Raw genomic sequence first — 20,116 nt, forward strand, 5'->3', positions numbered from 1 at the left:
CGTCCGTCCGTCCGTCTGTCTGTCTGTCTGTCTGTCTGTCTGTCTGTCTGTCTGTCTGTCTGTCTGTCTGTCTGTCTGTCTGTCTGTCTGTCTGTCTGTCTGTCTGTCTGTCTGTCTGTCTGGTTATTTATTTATTTATTTATTTATTTATTTATTTATTTGTTTATTTACTGCAGACTGACTTGTCGAGACTCAAAAGTTCTACGGGGCAGGAATGTAAGACTCGGCAAACGAAACATCGTTAAAGCTATATACCGAACAAAAAGCACGACCACAGAGCTTCGTTTGCTTACTTTTTTTTCTTTCAGAATAGGTATGGGGAAAATGCAGGTCGAGGATGCTGATGTCAGAGTCACGTAACTGCATTTTCATGAGCGATTGTAGGGCCTCACCTATGGCATATCTTCGCACTCGCCATTGTGCACAGTTTGCAATGGTTCGTCGCGTCCCACGTTACCGCTCGAGTATTCGAACATCTTACGGTTCTGCACTCGGCTACATAATGCGAGGTGGATACAGAAATTTACGCCAGGTTTACGTTTGCACCTGCTAAGGCTATAAAATAAATAAAAAATTGGCGATGCAGTTCACGTACCGGACCAATTACAACATTTGAACCAACTAATCATTTGCCGCTGAGATCAAATGGTGGCGGTGTTAGTGGTGACAGTGATGGCGACAGTGACACCAGCAGTATGATGTAGCCCGATGGACTCGTGGCGCGGAGGCCCACTGCTGCACGAGTTCGCGAATTCGATTACGCGCCGCAACCGCTGCATTGCGATGTAGGCTGAAATACACCCGAGTACTCTGACTATATAGAGGTGCACGTTAGTTCACTCTACATGGCCATAACTAATCTCGAACCCCGGTGCCTCAAGTGTTGCTCTGAGACGCCGAACCGACAGATCGAGCAGTCAGTGACGCGTTAGTGGCTATAGAGTGGTTAAGGTGGGGCGTTGTACGCGGGGTCGCACAGGTGATCAAGGCCCAGTACCCCGAGCCCGGCGCGAGCAAGTTCAACTTCGTGGGCCACGAGATAGTGACGCTGGAGAAGCACGACAAGTGCAGCTGCGAGTGCAAGGAGCGGCCGAGCGACTGCAACGCGCTGCAGCAGTACAACGAGTGCCGCTGCGTGTGCCGCAACAACAACGAGATGCTGTCCTGCAACGGGCCGGGCATGGTGTGGGACCCGCGCGACTGCCGCTGCAAGTGCCGCGACTACGCCGAATGCTCCACGGGGTTCTACTACAACACGCGCAGCTGCAGGTGAGAGCCACACGAAGAAGAACGCGCGGTTGGCTCACTCGATCGGCGCCCATAGTCAAACGTGTCCGTTGCGTGACACGTAGCATGTAGGGCCCGCTCTTCCGGAGGCTCAGGTCTGATAAGAAAGCACCCAACACGAATGTGTGCTGTCCACTAAACATGTAGTCAAGTGCGCGCGTATACTGGATGTTTCACGTAAAACATGAACCAAGTTTAAAAAAAAAAGATAGAGAAGAAAAAGCGCATCTGAGGCTATTGAACCAAAGGCACATTTTATTAGTCGTCCTGAGTTAATGCCTCCTCTCCCAGATTCTGGCTTTGGTAAGAGAGTGCCATTAATTTACAACGCGCGGCTCATATGCTGAATGAGAAGCTGCGTGAAGCAGACGGTGGAACCAGCATGTGCTCATCAACAGTATATATATATAGAGTCACCAGTTCCGCCTATACTTATAAACTTTGTGAACCCGCCTGTCTCACGTAATTAGAAGTTATATACGTATCCGGCTGTACGTCGTTTTAATAGCCGCAATAATTAAATGCGTCGCGAGTGATGTGATCGCGTGTTAAAGCCATTAGCCGCACAAGACGATGTGTGCGAAATACAGTAAGCAGGCTTTCCCACGCACCTAACTCGCCCTAACCAAAGATGGCAGTCCTTCCGCTATTAAGCATGCGTTTTGAAAGCTTGGACCATGTAGGAAGGAAATGAACTAAGAGGGAGCATTATGCCATGCAGCCGGCCGTGGCAAGCGAACTCTCTGTGAAGCCATTTCCTTCGCTTTTTTCCCGCGCACTGTCGGCCCTACACGCGACCTCTGAGACTCGGCGTTTTGACCGAGATCTTCTCTGGTTTCCGGTGGTTTGCAATCGATGCGCACTTGTTCGGCTTCCCTGCCGTAGCACTAATAACTCTGCCTGCCCGAGCGGGCACTAAAAGTGCCAGAGCACTAAAAACTACTGCTTGCTATGACGTGGTGATCACGTGTTGGACCAAAAAAAAATTAAATTATGGGGTTTTACGTGCCAAAACCACTTTCTGATTATGAGGCACGCCGTAGAGGACGACTTCGGAAATTTTGACCACCTGGAGTTCTTTAACGTGCACCTAAATCTAAGCACACGGGTGTTTTCGCATTTCGCCCCCATAGAAATGCCGCCGCCGTCGCCGGGATTCGATTCCGCGACCTCGTGCTCAGCAGCCGAACACCATAGCCACTGAGCAACCACGGCGGGTAGTGTTGGACCGACTCGATTATTTGGCTTCAACGGTGTTGCTTTCATTCCTGCATTGGTTGGACGGTGCGAGGAACAAAAGGCGGCAGAAATTGCTGTATACCAGACCTCACGCTGACACTCTATTTAAGATTCCAGCTTGAGGTCCACCGTCTAGGTAAGAGTTAACGAAGTTTGCGGAGAAGCGCAGTTTTTGCATATCGTCTATTTATTGTACGGGATAATCATTTACATGTCTTCCGGGATTTTTAAAAATCGCCTGTGAAAGATAGCGTAATAATTGTCCTCGAACTGGATTATTCGAAGAGGCGGACATTACGGTCACGAGAAATCTAAACACATATTCAACGAACTAAATAAAAATCGAAAATTAACTTCTGAATTAATTAGTTTGGGCACATATTGTAATTTAGGAATTGTAGCTGGCGGGCTTGCCAGACGTCTCCGCTTGAAATTAATCATTAGGATGACCCCAGTTTCGAACTATTATTTTCCAAAGTGTGGGGCGAAATACATGGGCGTTCCAGTTACTTTTGGCATGCAATGCACGAGGGAGCGTTTTGGTAAAAGAGTAAGTGGAACAACGGTGCATGTTTACGGTGAGTTTGACGGCGCATATCTTCAAACTGAGTCATTCTGGTAATTCATTTCAGGTGGATACGCCTTGCACAATCAATGGCTACAATTAGTAAATTGCAATACATGCTGTGAAGAAATTAATTGAGAAGTCAATTACTGAATTTCGTTATTTAGTTGAATGAGTTCCGATTTCTCGTGCAAGTAATGTCCGCTTCTCAGAATAATCCAGCTCAAGGACCAGAATTATGTTATCTGCAGCAGGCAATCTTTAAAAATTACGAAAAATACATGATCACCTCGCATTCGTCGTGGGTTTTCTAGGCACCCGATTTGAGCAGAGTCCAAACTTTGTGCACAGAACTTCGCGTGTGCCCGACCATCCATTATTTTGTCACAAGATACTTATTCAATTGAACGACGCGCACTGTGTTGTCAGAAGCGGGCTGGTACAGCATTCTTGAGAAATCCCAGCTACACGTTTGCGCCTCACATTTACGTTGCGTGATTTTACACACTGAACACGAATAATTACGGGAACGAAGGGGCCCAATATCTTTATACAGCTATATGTGAACTTAGCAAGTAATGAAGCCAAGGAAATCGTCTTTTCCTAAATTGAATTGTCAAAATGCAGTGCTTCTATATACAACAAACGCCTGTACAGTGAAATCACCAGCATAAGTAAGGCCGAATTCCTATCTGTCATGCGTGAAGCGAATGCCTCCTCAACGAAGGCCACAATAACGAATTCGTCTACATAACGAAGAAATTCAGGCGTTCTCGAGGTCTGACTGTTACTTTACAACGAACACCGCGTAAAGTACCGCCACTGCCCTCCGCAGGTGACACCGAGGCGCGCTCTGTGCTAGCGCTATAGCGGCAGAGCTAGAGACACACTTGTCAAACGTACTGATGTTAGAAGTGTCGGCTGCGGAAGCATTAGAATATAAGAAGCACCTGCGGCAGAGACCCAATAATCGCTGAATTCCTACGCTGGTGCGCCTTGAAAAAGACAAGCCCACTTGTCGAAGCGTTGGCTCAAGGTTTGCACCTTGTTCTCGTTTTGCTCATTGTCTTGAATTTCCATCTCCAGCCTTCTCCGTGTTTTCCCTACGCTGCTTGCTGTAACGCATCGGCGGGTGCAACGGCTGACGAACACGTTGCAGTCGATTACGACGTGATCATGTAGTCGTAACTGAAGACTGACGACGCATTCAAGGCAACCTATAGGGCGGAAAGAAGGCCAACGTCAATGAACGCAACAGTTATGAAGATCCTGTAAACGAACTAAGAATTTTATCAACAAGAGAGGCGTTCGACGACCTGCGCCATTTCATTGCGTGTAGCAGCTGTGTTTCCCCGCTGAGCTTGCTGTGAACCTCGCTGCGACATGGTTTGCTGCTGTCGCACATTCGGCCAGGCGAAGGGCGTACACGCAAAAAGAATCAGCGACTGATTTGACCAAGTATCTATTAGACTCACGTTAAGTAAAGGTTTGCTGTTGTTGAACGTGCTAAGCATGCTCGGTTGTGAACGGTATACGGTCCACGTCCTTTACAGCGAAGTAACTGGCATGATGAAGCATTATCGAGGTTTCGTGCACTTTTCTGTAAGGGCGCGTTTGGCTGTAACTGTTATAACCAAATAATGGTTAAATTATAATAGTAAGATTTCATTCGTTCGTTCGTTCGTTCGTTCGTTCGTTCGTACATACATACATACATACATACATACATACATACATACATACATACATACATACATACATACATACATACATACATACATACATACATACATACATACATACATACATACATACATACATACATACATACATACATACATACATACATACATACATACATACATACATACATACATACATACATACATACATACATACATACATACATACATACATACATACATACATACATACATACATACATACATACATACATACATACATACATACATACATACATACATACATACATACATACATACATACATACACGTTCTGCTAAAATTTGCCATCCCTCCTGTAACTCTACCAAGTGACTGCCTTCCCGCCCCACACACGCACGCACGACGCACGCAATTTTTTTTTCCACTTTCACACTCGCAACGCTAACGCATTAAAAAGAAAGAACAAGGTACGCTCTCGCGCGCACGTATGTGTCTGTGTGTTTCGTAATAATTTATTAAAAATAAGCATAACCTCACAAATTGAACCATTGGGTGTAATTATTTTGACAGCCAGATTTAAGAACAAATAGATTGATAGTTCATCTCCCCTATGCATTCACTGGTTTCAGTGCCTGCTGGCATCATATGGCTGTACACAAGCTGCAAGTTGTTCGAGTAAACAGGAAATAAATACCACGGGTAATATATTAATCGAAGGAATCGCATCCATTACTTTCATGGTGATAATACCGAACAGCAGATATCAGTGTATATACTCTGCATGTCGTTGCAGAAGACATGCAACTTTCCGTTGCAACAGGTTTCTGTAAGTGAAGACCACTTAGCCGTTTTCGCTTCTCTTATATCACGCTGCAAGTACTTCGTTCAGTTCTCGCAACGTGGCGCCGTAATCTCACACTGTCTCAAAATCTCACACTCTCTCGATAACCCAGCCTGAGGCGGAAAAAAAAAAAAAGAAGAAGCCGCGCGCTTTCTTCCTTGTTGGCAAAGATCACCGGTTTTTCTCCCTCGAACAGCGCCTAATTTGTATGCAGTATACGTATTACGCCAATGCCAAGACACTGGTCTGTTTTTCACTCGTGATTTCCAGTGTATCCCCGGTTTTCTGACCTCATAAATTCCAACTCGCCGAGTGCCTACAAGGAAACGTTTCTTCAAACACACGAGTAATCGAAGCGCGCGGATTCCTTGTTACTGTTATTTTGACACCCCCTATAGCGCAACTGCTTTTTCCTTGTTTCCGTCGAAGTTCACTGCGCACATGTGCCTCTTTTCCTTGCGTTCGACCTCGTTCTCAGTATTGTCGCACCATGGCCGACAGTGTACAGCTGTTTCTTCTTCTTCCTTTCATTACTTCTTTTTCGGAGGCGCAGATGCAGCTGTTCGGGTGAAATACTTGAAGAAACATACACTATTCGTAAAATCAATCGGAACGTTCAGCTGACTAATAAAAATTGCACGTAAATACTCGATTTAGCACGCATGTTCCAAGTGCGACGTTTGAGCCGCACTGCAGAGGGAAGTCAGATCTGCTTGGCAGAAATTCCATGACTAGCACTAATTTTTCGAAGTATCCGTCCTCAATATAAGCTACGAAATATGATCCGGCTTCCAGGCAATATTTTCCCCAAATTCTCCTTCGCAACCTGCTTGGCAAATATAAGTGGAATGTCAATGTACATGCTTCATGCATGGCGCCATTTCAGGGACGGATGTCTCGAAACTAGTGTTCGCTGCACTTTGAGTATTTCTACAGATTGAAAATGAACTTACTGTCCCGCCTGAATGGCGCAATTGAAACTTGAGCCCTAATTTCAGCAATTAAAATAAAAATAAATTTATTTTGCATTTGCGCTTGACTGTACTACGCGTTTTTTTTTTTGTTTTGTTTAAATGTAATCTGCCCACCTTCAAGTTGCGTCAAGAGGCGCACTTGGGTTATGGGCCCAAAGGCGATCTCTCCCTTATTTGTTTTTTCTCGCCGGAATTCAAAAAGCACGCGGTACGCATTCAAGATGCCAAGTCACGTGTCCAAGAGGGCTTTGACAAAACGAGCACGTTTCGAGTGTATAAGCCCAGGTGCGCGTTCGTTTCAAGGTGACCGGCTACATGGGAAAACCTGCAAGCGGTGTCAGCGCGAGCATGGCGCAGAGCCGAACAACACAGAGGCCATGGACAGGCGTATCACACACACACGCCCCTCCGATAGCGTGCGATGGCAGACGAGTCCGTGCGTGTCGACGTTGACACCCGATAAAATAAAAGGCCTCAAACCGCGCTGTATAGTATAAGCGAGGCCCTCGAGGTAAATGAACTGCCAGGGGTCCTCTCATTTTATCTCTCGCGCCGACCGTATCGATCCATTCATGCGCTGTAGTTGTTCTGCGCTATAGAATGTTCTTCGCGTAGGTTGGCGCATGACGCAATTGACAATGCGAACGAGTAATGATGTTTCCTGGCCGTATTAAAAGAGAATCCTTTTTTGTGAACCTCTCGGTCTTTGTTGACCGACGCTGCTTCTATTGCTGCTCTCTTGCCGAATAACTCTCAAACCGAAAATAAAATAATTACGTGTCTGAAGGTGGGATTAAAAATGGAATTATTGGGTTTAGCGCGCGTGCCAGAACCACGACTTGATTATGAGGCACGCCGTAGTGGGTTACTCCGGATTAAGAGGAAGCTTTAGCTCGAGTGCTCCTATCTAAATACATGTAAAAGGAGAATTCGTTTTTCTCGGCAACCACTGCACCAAATTTGACGAGGTTTGTTGCATTTAAAAGACAAACTTAACATCTAGTGACTGTTGGTTTCGAATTTTTGAGTTAGGTCGTCAATTTTTTATTAAAAATTGGCAATAATCTAAAACTTTCAAAAAACGAAACTATCAAGTTTACAACTCTGTAACTCAACCACTAAAAATGACAATACAATTCTGTGAATTGCATCTAATAGTGCATCTAAAGCGGACAAAATTGATATGTTACACATGAATATAAAAAAAATTTATCATAGGGAAATACAACTTTTGCAAAACCGTTGTAAGGAACGTAACAAATCCACGTAAGATGTAAAATGACCTATTGAATTTGTCCGCTTTGAATGATCTAATGGATGCCGTTTACAAAACCGCGATATCAGTTCTTGATGCAGAGCTACGAATTTGTAAACTTCGTGCTTCTATTTTTTTTCAAACGGTCAAATATTTGAAAATCGTTTTAAGGAAAGTCAAGCCCTAAATCGAAATTCCGCTTCCAAAAGTCACTAGAATTTAACTTTCTCTCTCAAATGCAACAAATTTCATCAAAATTGGTCCAGGGGTTATCTCATAAAAACGTTTTTGCGTTTTACATGTATTTGAATAGGCCGCGTCGGAGTTGGGCCCGAGCTAAAGCTTCCTCTTAATTTCGACCACGTGGCGTTATTTAGCGTGCACCCAATGCGCGGTGCACGCGCATGGGATCGCGGGATTTGGTCCCGCGACCTCGCGCTCAGCGCCAAAGCCGCTAAGCAACCCCGGCGGTGGAAGCGAACCTCGCTCTCGCACGACAACATCCCGATGCTCGCACGGATGGGTCTCTCGTGCCAACAGCAACTAGCCATTTGAGACGATTGATGCGTGCATGCAGGTCACGCATAGAACCTGCGAGAGCTGTATACGTGCCAGTTTCCTTTAGGTGGCCATTGAAACGGGCGAATAATCGTCAGAAAACCTTGCCACTGTTCTACGCGCCGTACTTTTGTCTGCGCACAGCTCTCCTTAACATTCTTCCCTCAGTAAACATCAGATATCGCCTAAACGTTATCGTGACGGTCACTACGTGGACATCTCACAGTGTGCATTCACACGACCGGATGTTTGTATTTCAACATAGCTTCTGCACCGTATAGTGCATAAACATGAACATTGCATGAAATTACACGTTGCGTGGATTCACAATAAATACATTTGTAAGCATCGCATTTAGTTTTGTGGCACTTATAATTACCCGCTTCACGAAAGCTTCGTTTCACGCATATTTAAACACGCGTGTTGTATGATTGTTTCTGCGTAATATTTTTGTTCGCATTCACTCATTTTCTATCGTGCTCTTTATTTTTATTTTTTTCGTACGTAAAGCTAACCGAGAGAAAAAAAAAAGATGGACGCCGAGAAAGCGGTTTGAATTGCAGCTCGAAATATTTCTGTACCGCGCATTTTCCGGCAGTTCGACAAAAGTAAGCGCTTGCTCATACGTAAAGTAACGCAAATATACATGGAATAACCCTTACAACGTCTTTAGACGTAGCTATTTGCTCGAACACGCGCAATTTTGTTCTATATACCGATCGCGATGCATGGCACAGTGACCACGTGGGACGTATTAATACTGAGCATTGGCCGAACAGTCGTTAAGATGTCCTTTTTCTAAGCCTATTTACGGTCTTTCTTCGTCTATTGAAAGAAAAGCCATAAAGATGTCTATGTCTTTTATGGTGGCCTCCTGGCTTGCGTAAACGCCACAATCGGCCAACTGCGTTGGCAGGTGGTAAAAAATAGAAGCAAAGGAACAGGATCGCCGCGCTGTAGGCCGGCTTCACGGTGCACATCTGGAATGTGGAAACCGCATCTGTCGTGCTTATCCCCGCCTTATTTTTATATCGTGAGTAACACTGCGGAACAAGACGTTGGGAGCTACACAATGCGCTGGCTATATAGGGAAGGAGACGTCGATGTGACGACACCGTTCTTAACAACCTAGGTGGCGGGGCACACCTTCGCCAAAAACAAAAGCTCTTTTTACACGCCCACTTCAACACTGTCGGTGTAAAGGTTTGTTCATGCGCTCGTTGATATTTCTCATGCTGCGCACGAGAATGGACAAGATAAATAAAGTCGGCAGTTTTTCGCGATATACGTTCAAACGCTTATCAGTTCGATTGCTATACACTTATCACAGCACTGAACAAAAAAGCAAGCAAACTCTGCTTTTATGTTCGTATTTGTATTGAAATAACGTGCCAAGTTATACCAACGTCACTATTGAAAAACAGTTCACAATGGGCTTCCGCACAGTAAGCGAGTCAACAGCGACATCGTTAATTTGTCGCACCTGGAGCCGACACATTTCGAAAACAGCGCGGCTGCGGGTGGGAAGCATGATGTATGCCTTGATAGATAATCAAATTACAAGCTCTGTATCGATCGGCATGCGCGCGAAGAACCTCACGTCTGCATGTTGAGCTGGAGCTGGCGTGCGTGCGTGTGTGTGCGTGTGTGTCCATGCGAACGCCACGTAACTTGAGCCAAACAAACAAATATATATATATATATATATATATATATATATATATATATATATATATATATATATATATATATATATATATATATATATATATATGTGTGTGTGTGTGTGTGTGTGTGTGTGTGTGTGTCCTTACTTTATTTCTTGTTGCCCTTTTTGCCGGCCAAGAGCGCGGTGCCGAAAGCCGCATGGCGCTTTGTGAGCGATGTGTGTCCCATGCATGTTTCGCCTTTGGTTCGTCTATATTAAGGCAAATTAAGCACCTTCCAGACCACAGATAACCTGTACGTTTCTCCTCTTAACATAGTCCACGTACCGCATGGCCACTCTCTACTAAGGTTCAATACATAAACCTTCATCTAAAGCGATTGCACTATGTGCCCATGTAAAAGTGTACTCTGAAAGCTTTAGGGCGTTTCATTCTGTTTCCACCCACGCCTGAATCCATAAGTGTGTTTCATGGTGATAACATGACCAGTACGTGTTAATTCCCTGGCAGTTACACAATTAACAGAACACAGAGAAACTTGGCCAGTGTACCAGCTCCCTCGAACTATATAGGATGACTTGTCCAAGCGTGTAGGGACGGGCAGTGTAATATGAGTAATGACTGGCTCATTGTGAAGGGCCGAAAAAAAGTAAGAACAAAACGCCAGCCTTGGGATCGGCAGAACCATCAGTATGATCTCAACAGGTGGTGTTTCGTCGAACTCTAGACGACAACGTCTGGTATTTCCCGTGCGAAAACACCACGTTTTAATCCCTTACACGACCTTAATTGTAGCGAGACATGGGCCTTGTATTAAACCCCCGAAATAAATTTGACAGCATGGAGAAGTTAGCAGGACTTAGTTTGTTCATCTTGGGAACAGCGCGCGAGAAAACGGGCGTACGGAGAGGCAACACAGGGCAGCGCCGCTGTCTAATCTTGCCTTTCTATACGACCAGTTCTTTCACGCTGTCCCTGGTTCACGTTAGCAGTAGCTGCTAATCTGAACCAGAAATAATGAATAATAAATTTATTTATTTATTTATTTATTTATTTATTTATTTATTTATTTATTTATTTATTTATTTATTTATTTAATGTACCTATATAGGCCAACAAATGAGGGTAATACTAAGGGGAGAAGAGGCTGCCGCGGGCTAAGAGAGAGCAGACTCGTGTCAGCCATTCCTCTCTTCTGTCACTTTCAGCGACCTAGCTACGCTTGAGGAACGCTTCCTTACCTTGCCAGATGGAATAGAGGACAACTGATAAGGGTGCTGTCCCCCAGTGGTGGGAGTTCAGATCTCAGCCGGCCGTCATCCTCCGTACAATCGGCTCAGTCAACCGCTCCGGTACCACACGAGTGATGGGCGTTTTCGTTTTCACGTGGATGTTTTTTTTTTTTTCTGACTAACTCTGGCCAGTATAAACCGGCGGACGTAACTCGCTGTGCTAGCGCTCTGTGCTCGAGCCACCTTCCAGCGCCTTGTTACGCATCGATAATGTCCTCTAAGATCCGGAACAACGTTTCCCTTAGGTTGGAAGAATATGCTCATTGGTCGGCACCAAGTCTGAGAGAATTTTAGCATTCCCAAGTGACGTTTCTTCCTTTCCAGCTGTAACAGGAGTTCCTTTTTTAATTTATCCAGTACCTCGTGGAGTCCCGGGTTCATTTCTTTGCAGGTTGATTTATATCTACACATGGTCGTACTTCATAACTGCATTCAGTCAAGAGGACGACTAACTGGTTCGCCCCTTCTCTAGGAAGGGGATTCGGAAATCGTACCATCTGGTATACGGCACCCCTGGCAGCTAGCACATAGAGTTTATTTATTGTTTCATATAATACTGCGGGGATTAACCGCTTATAAAAGAAGCGCTTTGGCGATTCATTGTCATTGCAGAATGGGCAACTATCATCAGATGAATTATTGCAGACACAGATGGCTCATTTCCCTATTAGCGAGAAACCTCCTGAGAATCGCCGCATGAACGCCGATCACCTTGCAACTAGAAAGTTCACCATCATGAGGTACCAGCTTAGTTTTTCTAGAGGTCTGTTGTCCTGCACCAAGGGGCTTAATAGGTCTGGTGCCAAGTAATCGAGAAGAACCTTTGGTAAGGTGTCTTCCCTATCTAAATTGGGCAGGGTATCTCTCTGCCTTTCATCTAATAAAGTATCTCTCTCTTGCAGGGCTTCTTTCAACTTGCATAGTGCGTTGTGGACGTCTTTATACCTATAAAAGGGGAAGTGTGGCTTCCGAACGAAGCAGTGGAGTGAGGGAACGGCTTTGGTTTGGCCTATCATCCTGTTCATCTTCCACTGGACTGTTCTAATCGCAGTCACTAGCTGTAGGTCGGAGCACTGCGTCTACGCAGTATACGGCCGATGCTGTGCGCCGTTGTGTCGGGCCAATACGGAGAACGATTCGGCGCGGCAGCTGCTCACGAACCCGACACAAGGGGCTGGCAGGTCACGCACTCCTGCGCTCCTTGTCATATATAGCTTTCGAAGCAAGCGGCGTAAGCTTCCTTTTTCTTGTGGCAACATAAATATGGATGCCAAGAGAACCGAGTGGAAGTTGTAACCGTTTGTGATGACGAGAGAAAAGTGCGAAGAGGTCAGTGGTAGAGAGGGTAACGGCCAATTTGCATTGCCCATCATGCACTTTAGTAAAGCAATGAACAGGGCTATACTTGGCGGGCGTTGATGATTGTGTTTCGCTTGGTATTACACTGGTGGAAGAGCTAAAGAACGAACACAAAAGAACAAAAAGACGTACCTGGCACCTGCTGGGTCTGCAGAGTGCGCGCTCAGCTCGTACAGAGCGGGTTTGTGCGCTGTCGTGCAAAAACTGCATACTGTTACGACTTTGCACCGCTGCACCACTATTACGACTTTGTGGTCCCGTAGCGCTCGTCACCCGTTTCGTGACAGAGCGTTGGTAGCGAAGACTCCGAGCCAGGCGTCGATGAGAATAACGAAAGGGATTTTATACATTATATACAGCTCATTGTACAGGACAAGATCGGATCGGCACTGGGGCCGAGAGCTCACACAAACGCGACTGTTCCCGCACGGCGACGTCCGGCGAAAACGCGTAGTCGGGAGCGACACTGTCTCCCGGTGGGTCGGCGGATCCTGTTTTTCAGGCGGCGTGTCGCGTCTTTTATAATCCCCGAGGAACCATTGTTACTCAAACGGCCCAATACAAAGTCAGCACACGACGGTCGTCCGAGGGGTCCAACCAGCGACCGCGCTGGCCACCCGGTTCAAAGTTCGCGCGCGCGGTGACCTCCAGGCAAAGGGAGGTGCGGCGCCGGGCTGTCTAGCACACGCTGACACGTCCGAACACGCTGCTCGCCGAGGCTTCTCCCGCAGGACACCGCTGCCTGACGGCTCAGCATCTTGCCTTTTCAAGGGAGAATTTGGGCGCTCGCAGGATAAATTCTGCATCTTGCAGATTCGGAATCCGGGCTTGTGGTAATGGCACAACAATACATGGCGCGTCGTCGATTCCGAGCGTTTGAGTCTGTCGTTCCGTATGTCGTCATAAGCGTGCACCGCCAGAGAGGGGCCGGAATAACCTGATGATTATGTTCCACCGCTAATCCTCCACCCCATAGAGTTTCTCACTATAACAGTAGTGAGAAACTCTATGCTCCACCCACCTTGATGGCTATCACGTTCGGATGCCGAGAGGGAGGTCGCGGGTTCGATCCCGACCGCTGCAGACGGAATGCAAGAACGCTCGTGCATTGGCTGCACGTCAAGGAACCTCCAGGTGGTACTCCAACTTTTTTTTTTCTTGTTGAGATGACAGTATTAAGATTGAGAATTTACCTCACACCGGTACCTTGAGGAAGTGAGACAGGGCATGGGTTCGGAGTTAGGACGTGGCTTTGTTTCTTTGTCATTTGGTATAAAGTCGAAGTCGAAGGCCTAATGCCCACACATCGAGGTGAAAATCTGCGACGCTCCTTTTTCCAAGGACCATTGTCGGCTGAGCGAGTACACTAGCTAATTTTTTTTTCTTCTATTCGAAAGGCTGAGTTGCTCTGTCAGCTATTACCACACCATACATTGCAATGTTGTTCACTGACCACATCGCATTGTTCACCGTGCAAAACCTCGCAGCAAGCAAGGTGCGTCGAACTGGGTTGCGTAATGCCTGTAGTGCGCAGTTTAATAAAAGGAACGACTAAAGTGTACACATAACTCCGGTTGTCGCAGGTCATTTACAGCGAACAGTTGTATAGAAAATTGCTATTCTTCTGAAAACACAGCCGGCCCTCTTGCTTATGTTACGTGCGTTCACGCTGTATTGGTTTGATTAATGCAGTATATAGCTGAATTTCATTGTGTCACTATTTTGCTTTTTTGCATAGGCCCGTGTGCAGCGGCAGTCAGCAGTACACCCTTCGCATTGGCCCAGTCGCTATGGCGTTCTGTTGCCGAGCATGAGGTCGCGGATTGTATTTTCCGCCGAAGCGGTGGCATTCCGATGGCGGCGGGATGCGAAAGAAGGCTCTCGCACCGTGCATTGGGTTAAAGAACTGCGGGTGGTCAAAATGAGTTCAGAGCTCTCCGCACGACGTCCCGCATAACCCAATACGCAGTTTCAGGACGTTAAACCCCACTGTTAATTTAACAGTAGTAGCTGTAACTCAGTGTACCACGTTTCATATCCGTGTCGTGGCATGGCTCTCTTTAGGCTCCTTTTTTTTTTTCGGCTTTTGTCGTCTCTTATTTCTCGCATCGCAGGCGCGCCTGCCGGCGACGACCAGCTGTTGCTATGCGTTTCGCTTCGCTTGAGGCCTTTGAAAAAAGCTTGACGGCTTCGAGTTCCTTCATCTTCTTTCCTTCTCTCTGTTTATGCTCTGAACTACGTGACACGTTTTATCGCGAGGTTGACGGCATGTCGCGGAACAATACCTCAGACAGCCGCCCTCCCTCACTGAAAGATAAAGGTCGCATGCAATTCCGTTACCGACTGGGATCACTACGCATATTTTTTACGCTGTTGCAATTTCTTATCTGAAAAGCCAACAAAGGTCAGACATTTCTTTTTCTCGCAGCAGGAACACGCAGTGGCGTAGCTAGGTCGTCTGGCACCCGGGGCCCATAGGTCTTCTGTCAACCCCCTCCCCGGGTGTAGCCGGCGGAAAGAGGGGTGTCTTCAGACGTATATGACACCACCCCCCCCCTCACTGACCCCTTGCACTCGGGGCCCACGGCCCCCCGGCCCCCCCTGTTGCTACGCCACTGGGAACACGACGGAAGCACTTCTGCTGAACGGATCGCAACAGTTGCAGTTGATGTTCGCCTCGATGTCAGTGAGGGAAACTTGAAGATGTTGTAAATGTCGCGAAGTCACATTACAGTAGGCAAGGCAGTGACGCTGATTGCAAATGGGTTAACTGTTTATCAAGGTAGAATAGGCAAGCGATAGAATGGAAACTATTTACACGGACATCAAACTACGAGTCAAAAGTTACAATTTTGGTCTTCTTTCTGTTAGCCGAATCTCCACCGAATCCCCCTCCAACGGCCCTGCACGTACATAAAAGCGTTCCCGACACCCTCCTCGCCCCATCGTTCGTCCAATCGCACGGCGGTACGCGCAGTGTGCACACAACGGGGCTCCAGGGTGACACTATTCGGAGTTCCAATACGTCAAGGCCGTTGCCACAAATAATTTGCACTGCAACGAGTCTCTTGGCTCACAAACTCGCAAGACACACTCCCCCGAAGAAAACACTTCCACGCCCCCGTTAGGGCATCTGGTCCGTTTGCGGAATGTCTCGGCATGGTGCGGTGCAGCGGCGAGGGGTTTACTTCAAAACACTAAGGGGCTTTACAAAACACCGACTCACAGTCTGCTCGCTTACGCGCTTTTCGTAAACCGCGGATCCCCCACCTCGGATGGCTATAACTCTCCGCCACCGCCTTGGTGTCGCACCACGCGTCTCTTTTGACCACCGCGCGTGATCCTTACATGCAGCCGCCCGCACAAACAACGCTCAACTCCACTGTTGCCCTCGCGAAATCCGCTTACAGAATGGAGTTTTTAAATCGTCTTCATTCCACCATCCACTATAGTAATAAAATAAGCTGCCCGAAGCCGTGGTCTCTCTGCCAATAAAGCGTCCGTTACAGTGCTAGAAGTGGCACCTAAATATGTTAGAAACACAGTAATGTCTAGTTTGTTAAAGTTGCTTTCTGAGGTTCCACGTGCCGTGATCTGATTATGAGACACGCCGTATAGTGGGGGGACTCCAGATTGATTCTGACCACCTGGGGTTCCTGAATGTGAATTCAATGCGCAGTACACGGGCGTTTTTGAATTTCGCCCACCGCACGCATGTACGTCGTCATAGCGCACGTAAACCACGGAAACGCAATAACGTTTGGAGCATGCGCAGCGATGACGGCGCTATTTCTTTACGTACGTAATGCGCTTACGTTTGGTTGCAACGCTATATTCTAAAACTGTGATTCAAGTGTAGCGTCAACGTATATCGTAACGCCCGGTGGCCGACTTCACTGGCATTTACTTACTTTATCTGTGCAGGAACGACCCTTTTCTCACGCGTTGAAAATCCACTTACAGTCGGTATATCCCAGAATACAACACAGCTCCACATAAAGCACAAGTAAAACCCGATTCCGTTTCGTGAACTGACCTGCGTTATTCGGGGCCTCTTCGAAAACTTAATCTCAAGTCCATCGATAAACGTACTACAGGAAAAAAAAAACAATATCGGCAGCGCATAACTATACGCTGCACCTTCGTCAAGCTGCACCTGTACTGTCAAATTCATTTCTGCTTTACTTACTGAAGGCCAAGCGTTTGGACACCCTTTAAGTACACCCTTTCGCCAGTCTGTCCAAGTCATCCATGATGCTCCTCCCTCTCTAATGCTCTCTAATGCTCCCTTTCTAATGCCATAATACTCCTTCCCTCTTCCCATTTCGCCAGCACCAGCCAGAGAGGGAAATAGTTATGAGTATTCATAAATCGGAAACCCAATACCGCATCTCATATATGGGCATTAAGATGGATTCAGACGTTCGTATACTTGGAAGGCATACTTCGAGACCGCCTGGGCATGATCTGCGGGGACCTTCAGAAGCGATGCAGTGACGCCTTCGTGGTGGAGCCAGCTATACTCATCCCTATAGTAGTTACTTGAGGTGAAAGAGTGGACGTTGAGACCATAAAGGTGGCGCACTTAATATGTATAGTGCGTGGTGCGCTGTAGTTAAGGGATAGGCGTTGCAATCCTTGCGAATCGTGGCGGCGGCGACTTATGTGGAGTGCGCGGTATGAGACTACGCAACGCTTAGTGCCTGCCTTATATGAGTGCAGCATCGCCTCTACCGAGTTGTAGGGGACAAGGAGGCATTATTTGGCGATCGGTGCGGTATTCCTGCTGCAGTGTGCGGCGATGCCTTCCGTTAAGTGGTCTGGATAGAGGTATTATTACATGTACCTCAGTTCGGACTTTCCACAATTACCAATACACTTTTTCTCTCTCTCCCTTCTTTCAAGATGTGAGCAGCTGGGACGATCTCGCATCGCGCCCCGGATTCGGCAGCCGCTGCCCAGGCTGTACGCGCCGTACACGGACAACAGGGAGAACGTGCAGTCCAGAAGCTACCGCAACCTGGACCTCTTCATCGGCGACGATTACTCGAGGCCGTACACGGACGCCGAGCACGCGCCCACCGTGCGCCGAGACCTGTCCACAAAGACCACGGCGAGCTCGCGCAGTTCCTCGTCGTCCGCGACAACCGCCTCACCCTCGGCGGTAACGCCTCGATCGCCGCAGCGTTCGACGGCGACGCCCCGGTCGTCCACGCCGAGGCCACATCGCGCCGTCGAGGAGCAGCGTGGCGCACGCACAGCGTAGGAACAAAAGTGTAAATGCCTCGAACAGAAAACTGTGTGCTTTTTTGCCGAGCGTGCCTTCGAGTGAAAGTGCTGGCCGTGTGTGGGGCTTTCAAACAACCATGGCCTGCGGGAGTAGGCGGAGGCCGCGCCACAACGATGGCCCGATCTCGGAGGCAGTGCCACGACTCTATAGCTGGCCGAAATGGACGGACGGACGTGCCGGGACTTGCTGCCTTGTTTGTTGGCCATGTGCTTGAATGTGTGCTCCTGAGATTGTGTGAAGAAGGGCGCGGACACTATTTTTGAGAGGTCGCATGGCTCAGGCAGCCATATCACTGTTCCGCAAGTGCACCACGCTTATGCCTCCTTGTGGCACGAAGGCGAAGGTGCGTGGCTGCGTGTGCTGTTGAGTGAATAAAGAACTCGCACCTTTGACGACTAAAGAAACGACTCATATTATGTCGTTGGTGAAGACATTGGTGACTGCGAGCAAATATGAAGCTGCAATATATGAAAGAATTTATGGAAGCCTCTCAAGTCAGCTAAACGGCAGTCATGCGTGTGATATTGCTTGTATGAACTAAAATTGCTCGCCGCTTGGAAGATTTAGTCTAAAAAACAGTTCTGAGTATACGTAGGACTTAAAATGAATGTATTAGTTGTCCCTGCACCTTTGAACTCTTTGTGTTTGCAGCGCCATGGACAAAGAAGGTTGACTTCGACTTTCCAAGCGTCCTGGTCCAAAGTGATTCTATTCTATGTATATTCTGTCCATTTATACCAGTGGAAAAGAAGCCGAGGCTCTCGAGTGAGGTGTTCACTGACATGAAATCGAAAGAATACATTTCTGCGAGTAAACATCCAACGCGAATGTGCTCGAAGCAGCTTCACCAGTGTACTTGACTGAATGCAAAAGCAGGGATACCCGCGTAATGATAACATCTCGAGCTTTTAAACTATTAAAAATAATGGTCCGGCAGTTTTGGTTTTGGTGGCCTCAGGCCGCGGCTCGAAGTCCTTGGACTCGGGTGGCATCTTCGGCTTGCCGGACATAAATAAAAATTTCTGTGCAATAATTTAAATAAGAGGCCTTCGCCACTGTTTATGTTTCGCACTGTGGTTTTTCATTGTTCCAAAGAGCAGCGCATATTGAAACTTCCGCAAAGATAGCCCTGTTGCGATCAAGTGCTTCATTGAAGATATGTGGTACAAACAAGTATCTATATGTGCGCTTTAAAATAACTATCTGACGATTTACGAGCCTGCTCTGCCAAGATCTTCGCTCACACTAATCTGTGCACTATGTGCAATGATCAATGATAAAATGTTTGCTCTTTCCTTCCGCTCCTTCCTTTTGTTCGTTTCTATGAGCGCTTGTACTGACGTCTGTGGTTTGAGGCAGCCTCATTCCGATAATTGGTGATGTCATCTGTAAATCACGCTACACTGGATTTGTTTACAAGGTACATTTATGGACGCTCTGTTTTGTTCCACTTATTTTTTTTAGCCTTGCAGAAGTTGGTAAGTAATGAATTAAGATCCTCGCTGGAAGAAAGACATGCATTGTTGCTGAAGCTACACAAGGCTCACGTTGTCTTAGTAGAGACCTAATCAACAAGGCTAACTGTAGCTGTGCATTGATAGTGATCAGAAAGTATAGCCAAGCTGACGCAGGCACTGTAACTTCAAAACATTGCATAATGCTAATGAAATATTTCGGAAGGATTGCGTAACATTGCGAAGGCCTGCAAGTATTACCATCGACCACCTCTCCATGCTCGAGGTCAGCACATGCTGCGAGCTAAACCGAACACGGAAGACTGATGTCAGCTAGCACTCAAGAGAAGAGCACCTCTGTACTCTTTCTTTCTTGAGCGCAAATGTACAAATACATGTTGCTGACTTATAAGCAGCAATTGTGTTATTGTATAATGTTTTGATTGCAGAAGAAAATCTTTCGGCTGACTGTAGATCTTGTTTACTTCCTCTTTTCTCTGTATATATAGTAACGATAGCAACCCACCTTGAACAAGTTGGGTGAAAGAAGCACAAAAGATGAATATGGAGTTAAACTCCAGTTCTGCTTTGCGATTCTGAATAGAAAAGAAAAATGCTATCCTCACAATTTCCATTCTGCACAAATTTAA

At 46.8% G+C, this 20,116-nt stretch overlaps 1 protein-coding gene across 7 annotated transcripts in view; it reads left to right on the forward strand.

Annotated features, from left to right (window-relative positions):
• LOC135898870 (uncharacterized) overlaps positions 1-18,924 on the forward strand; it is a 77,391-nt gene extending 58,467 nt beyond the window's left edge. For all 7 annotated transcript variants that reach the window (XM_070535099.1, XM_070535100.1, XM_070535101.1 and 4 more), the window contains 2 exons: positions 980-1,269; positions 17,628-18,924. In XM_070535099.1, coding sequence (XP_070391200.1) covers positions 980-1,269; positions 17,628-17,988 — 651 coding nt within the window. In that variant the 3' untranslated portion in view covers positions 17,989-18,924. The remainder of the gene's footprint in view (positions 1-979; positions 1,270-17,627) is intronic.
• The last annotated feature ends 1,192 nt before the right edge of the window (positions 18,925-20,116 follow it).

This window comes from Dermacentor albipictus, chromosome 3, assembly GCF_038994185.2.
Source record: "Dermacentor albipictus isolate Rhodes 1998 colony chromosome 3, USDA_Dalb.pri_finalv2, whole genome shotgun sequence".
Lineage (NCBI taxonomy): Eukaryota > Metazoa > Arthropoda > Arachnida > Ixodida > Ixodidae > Dermacentor > Dermacentor albipictus.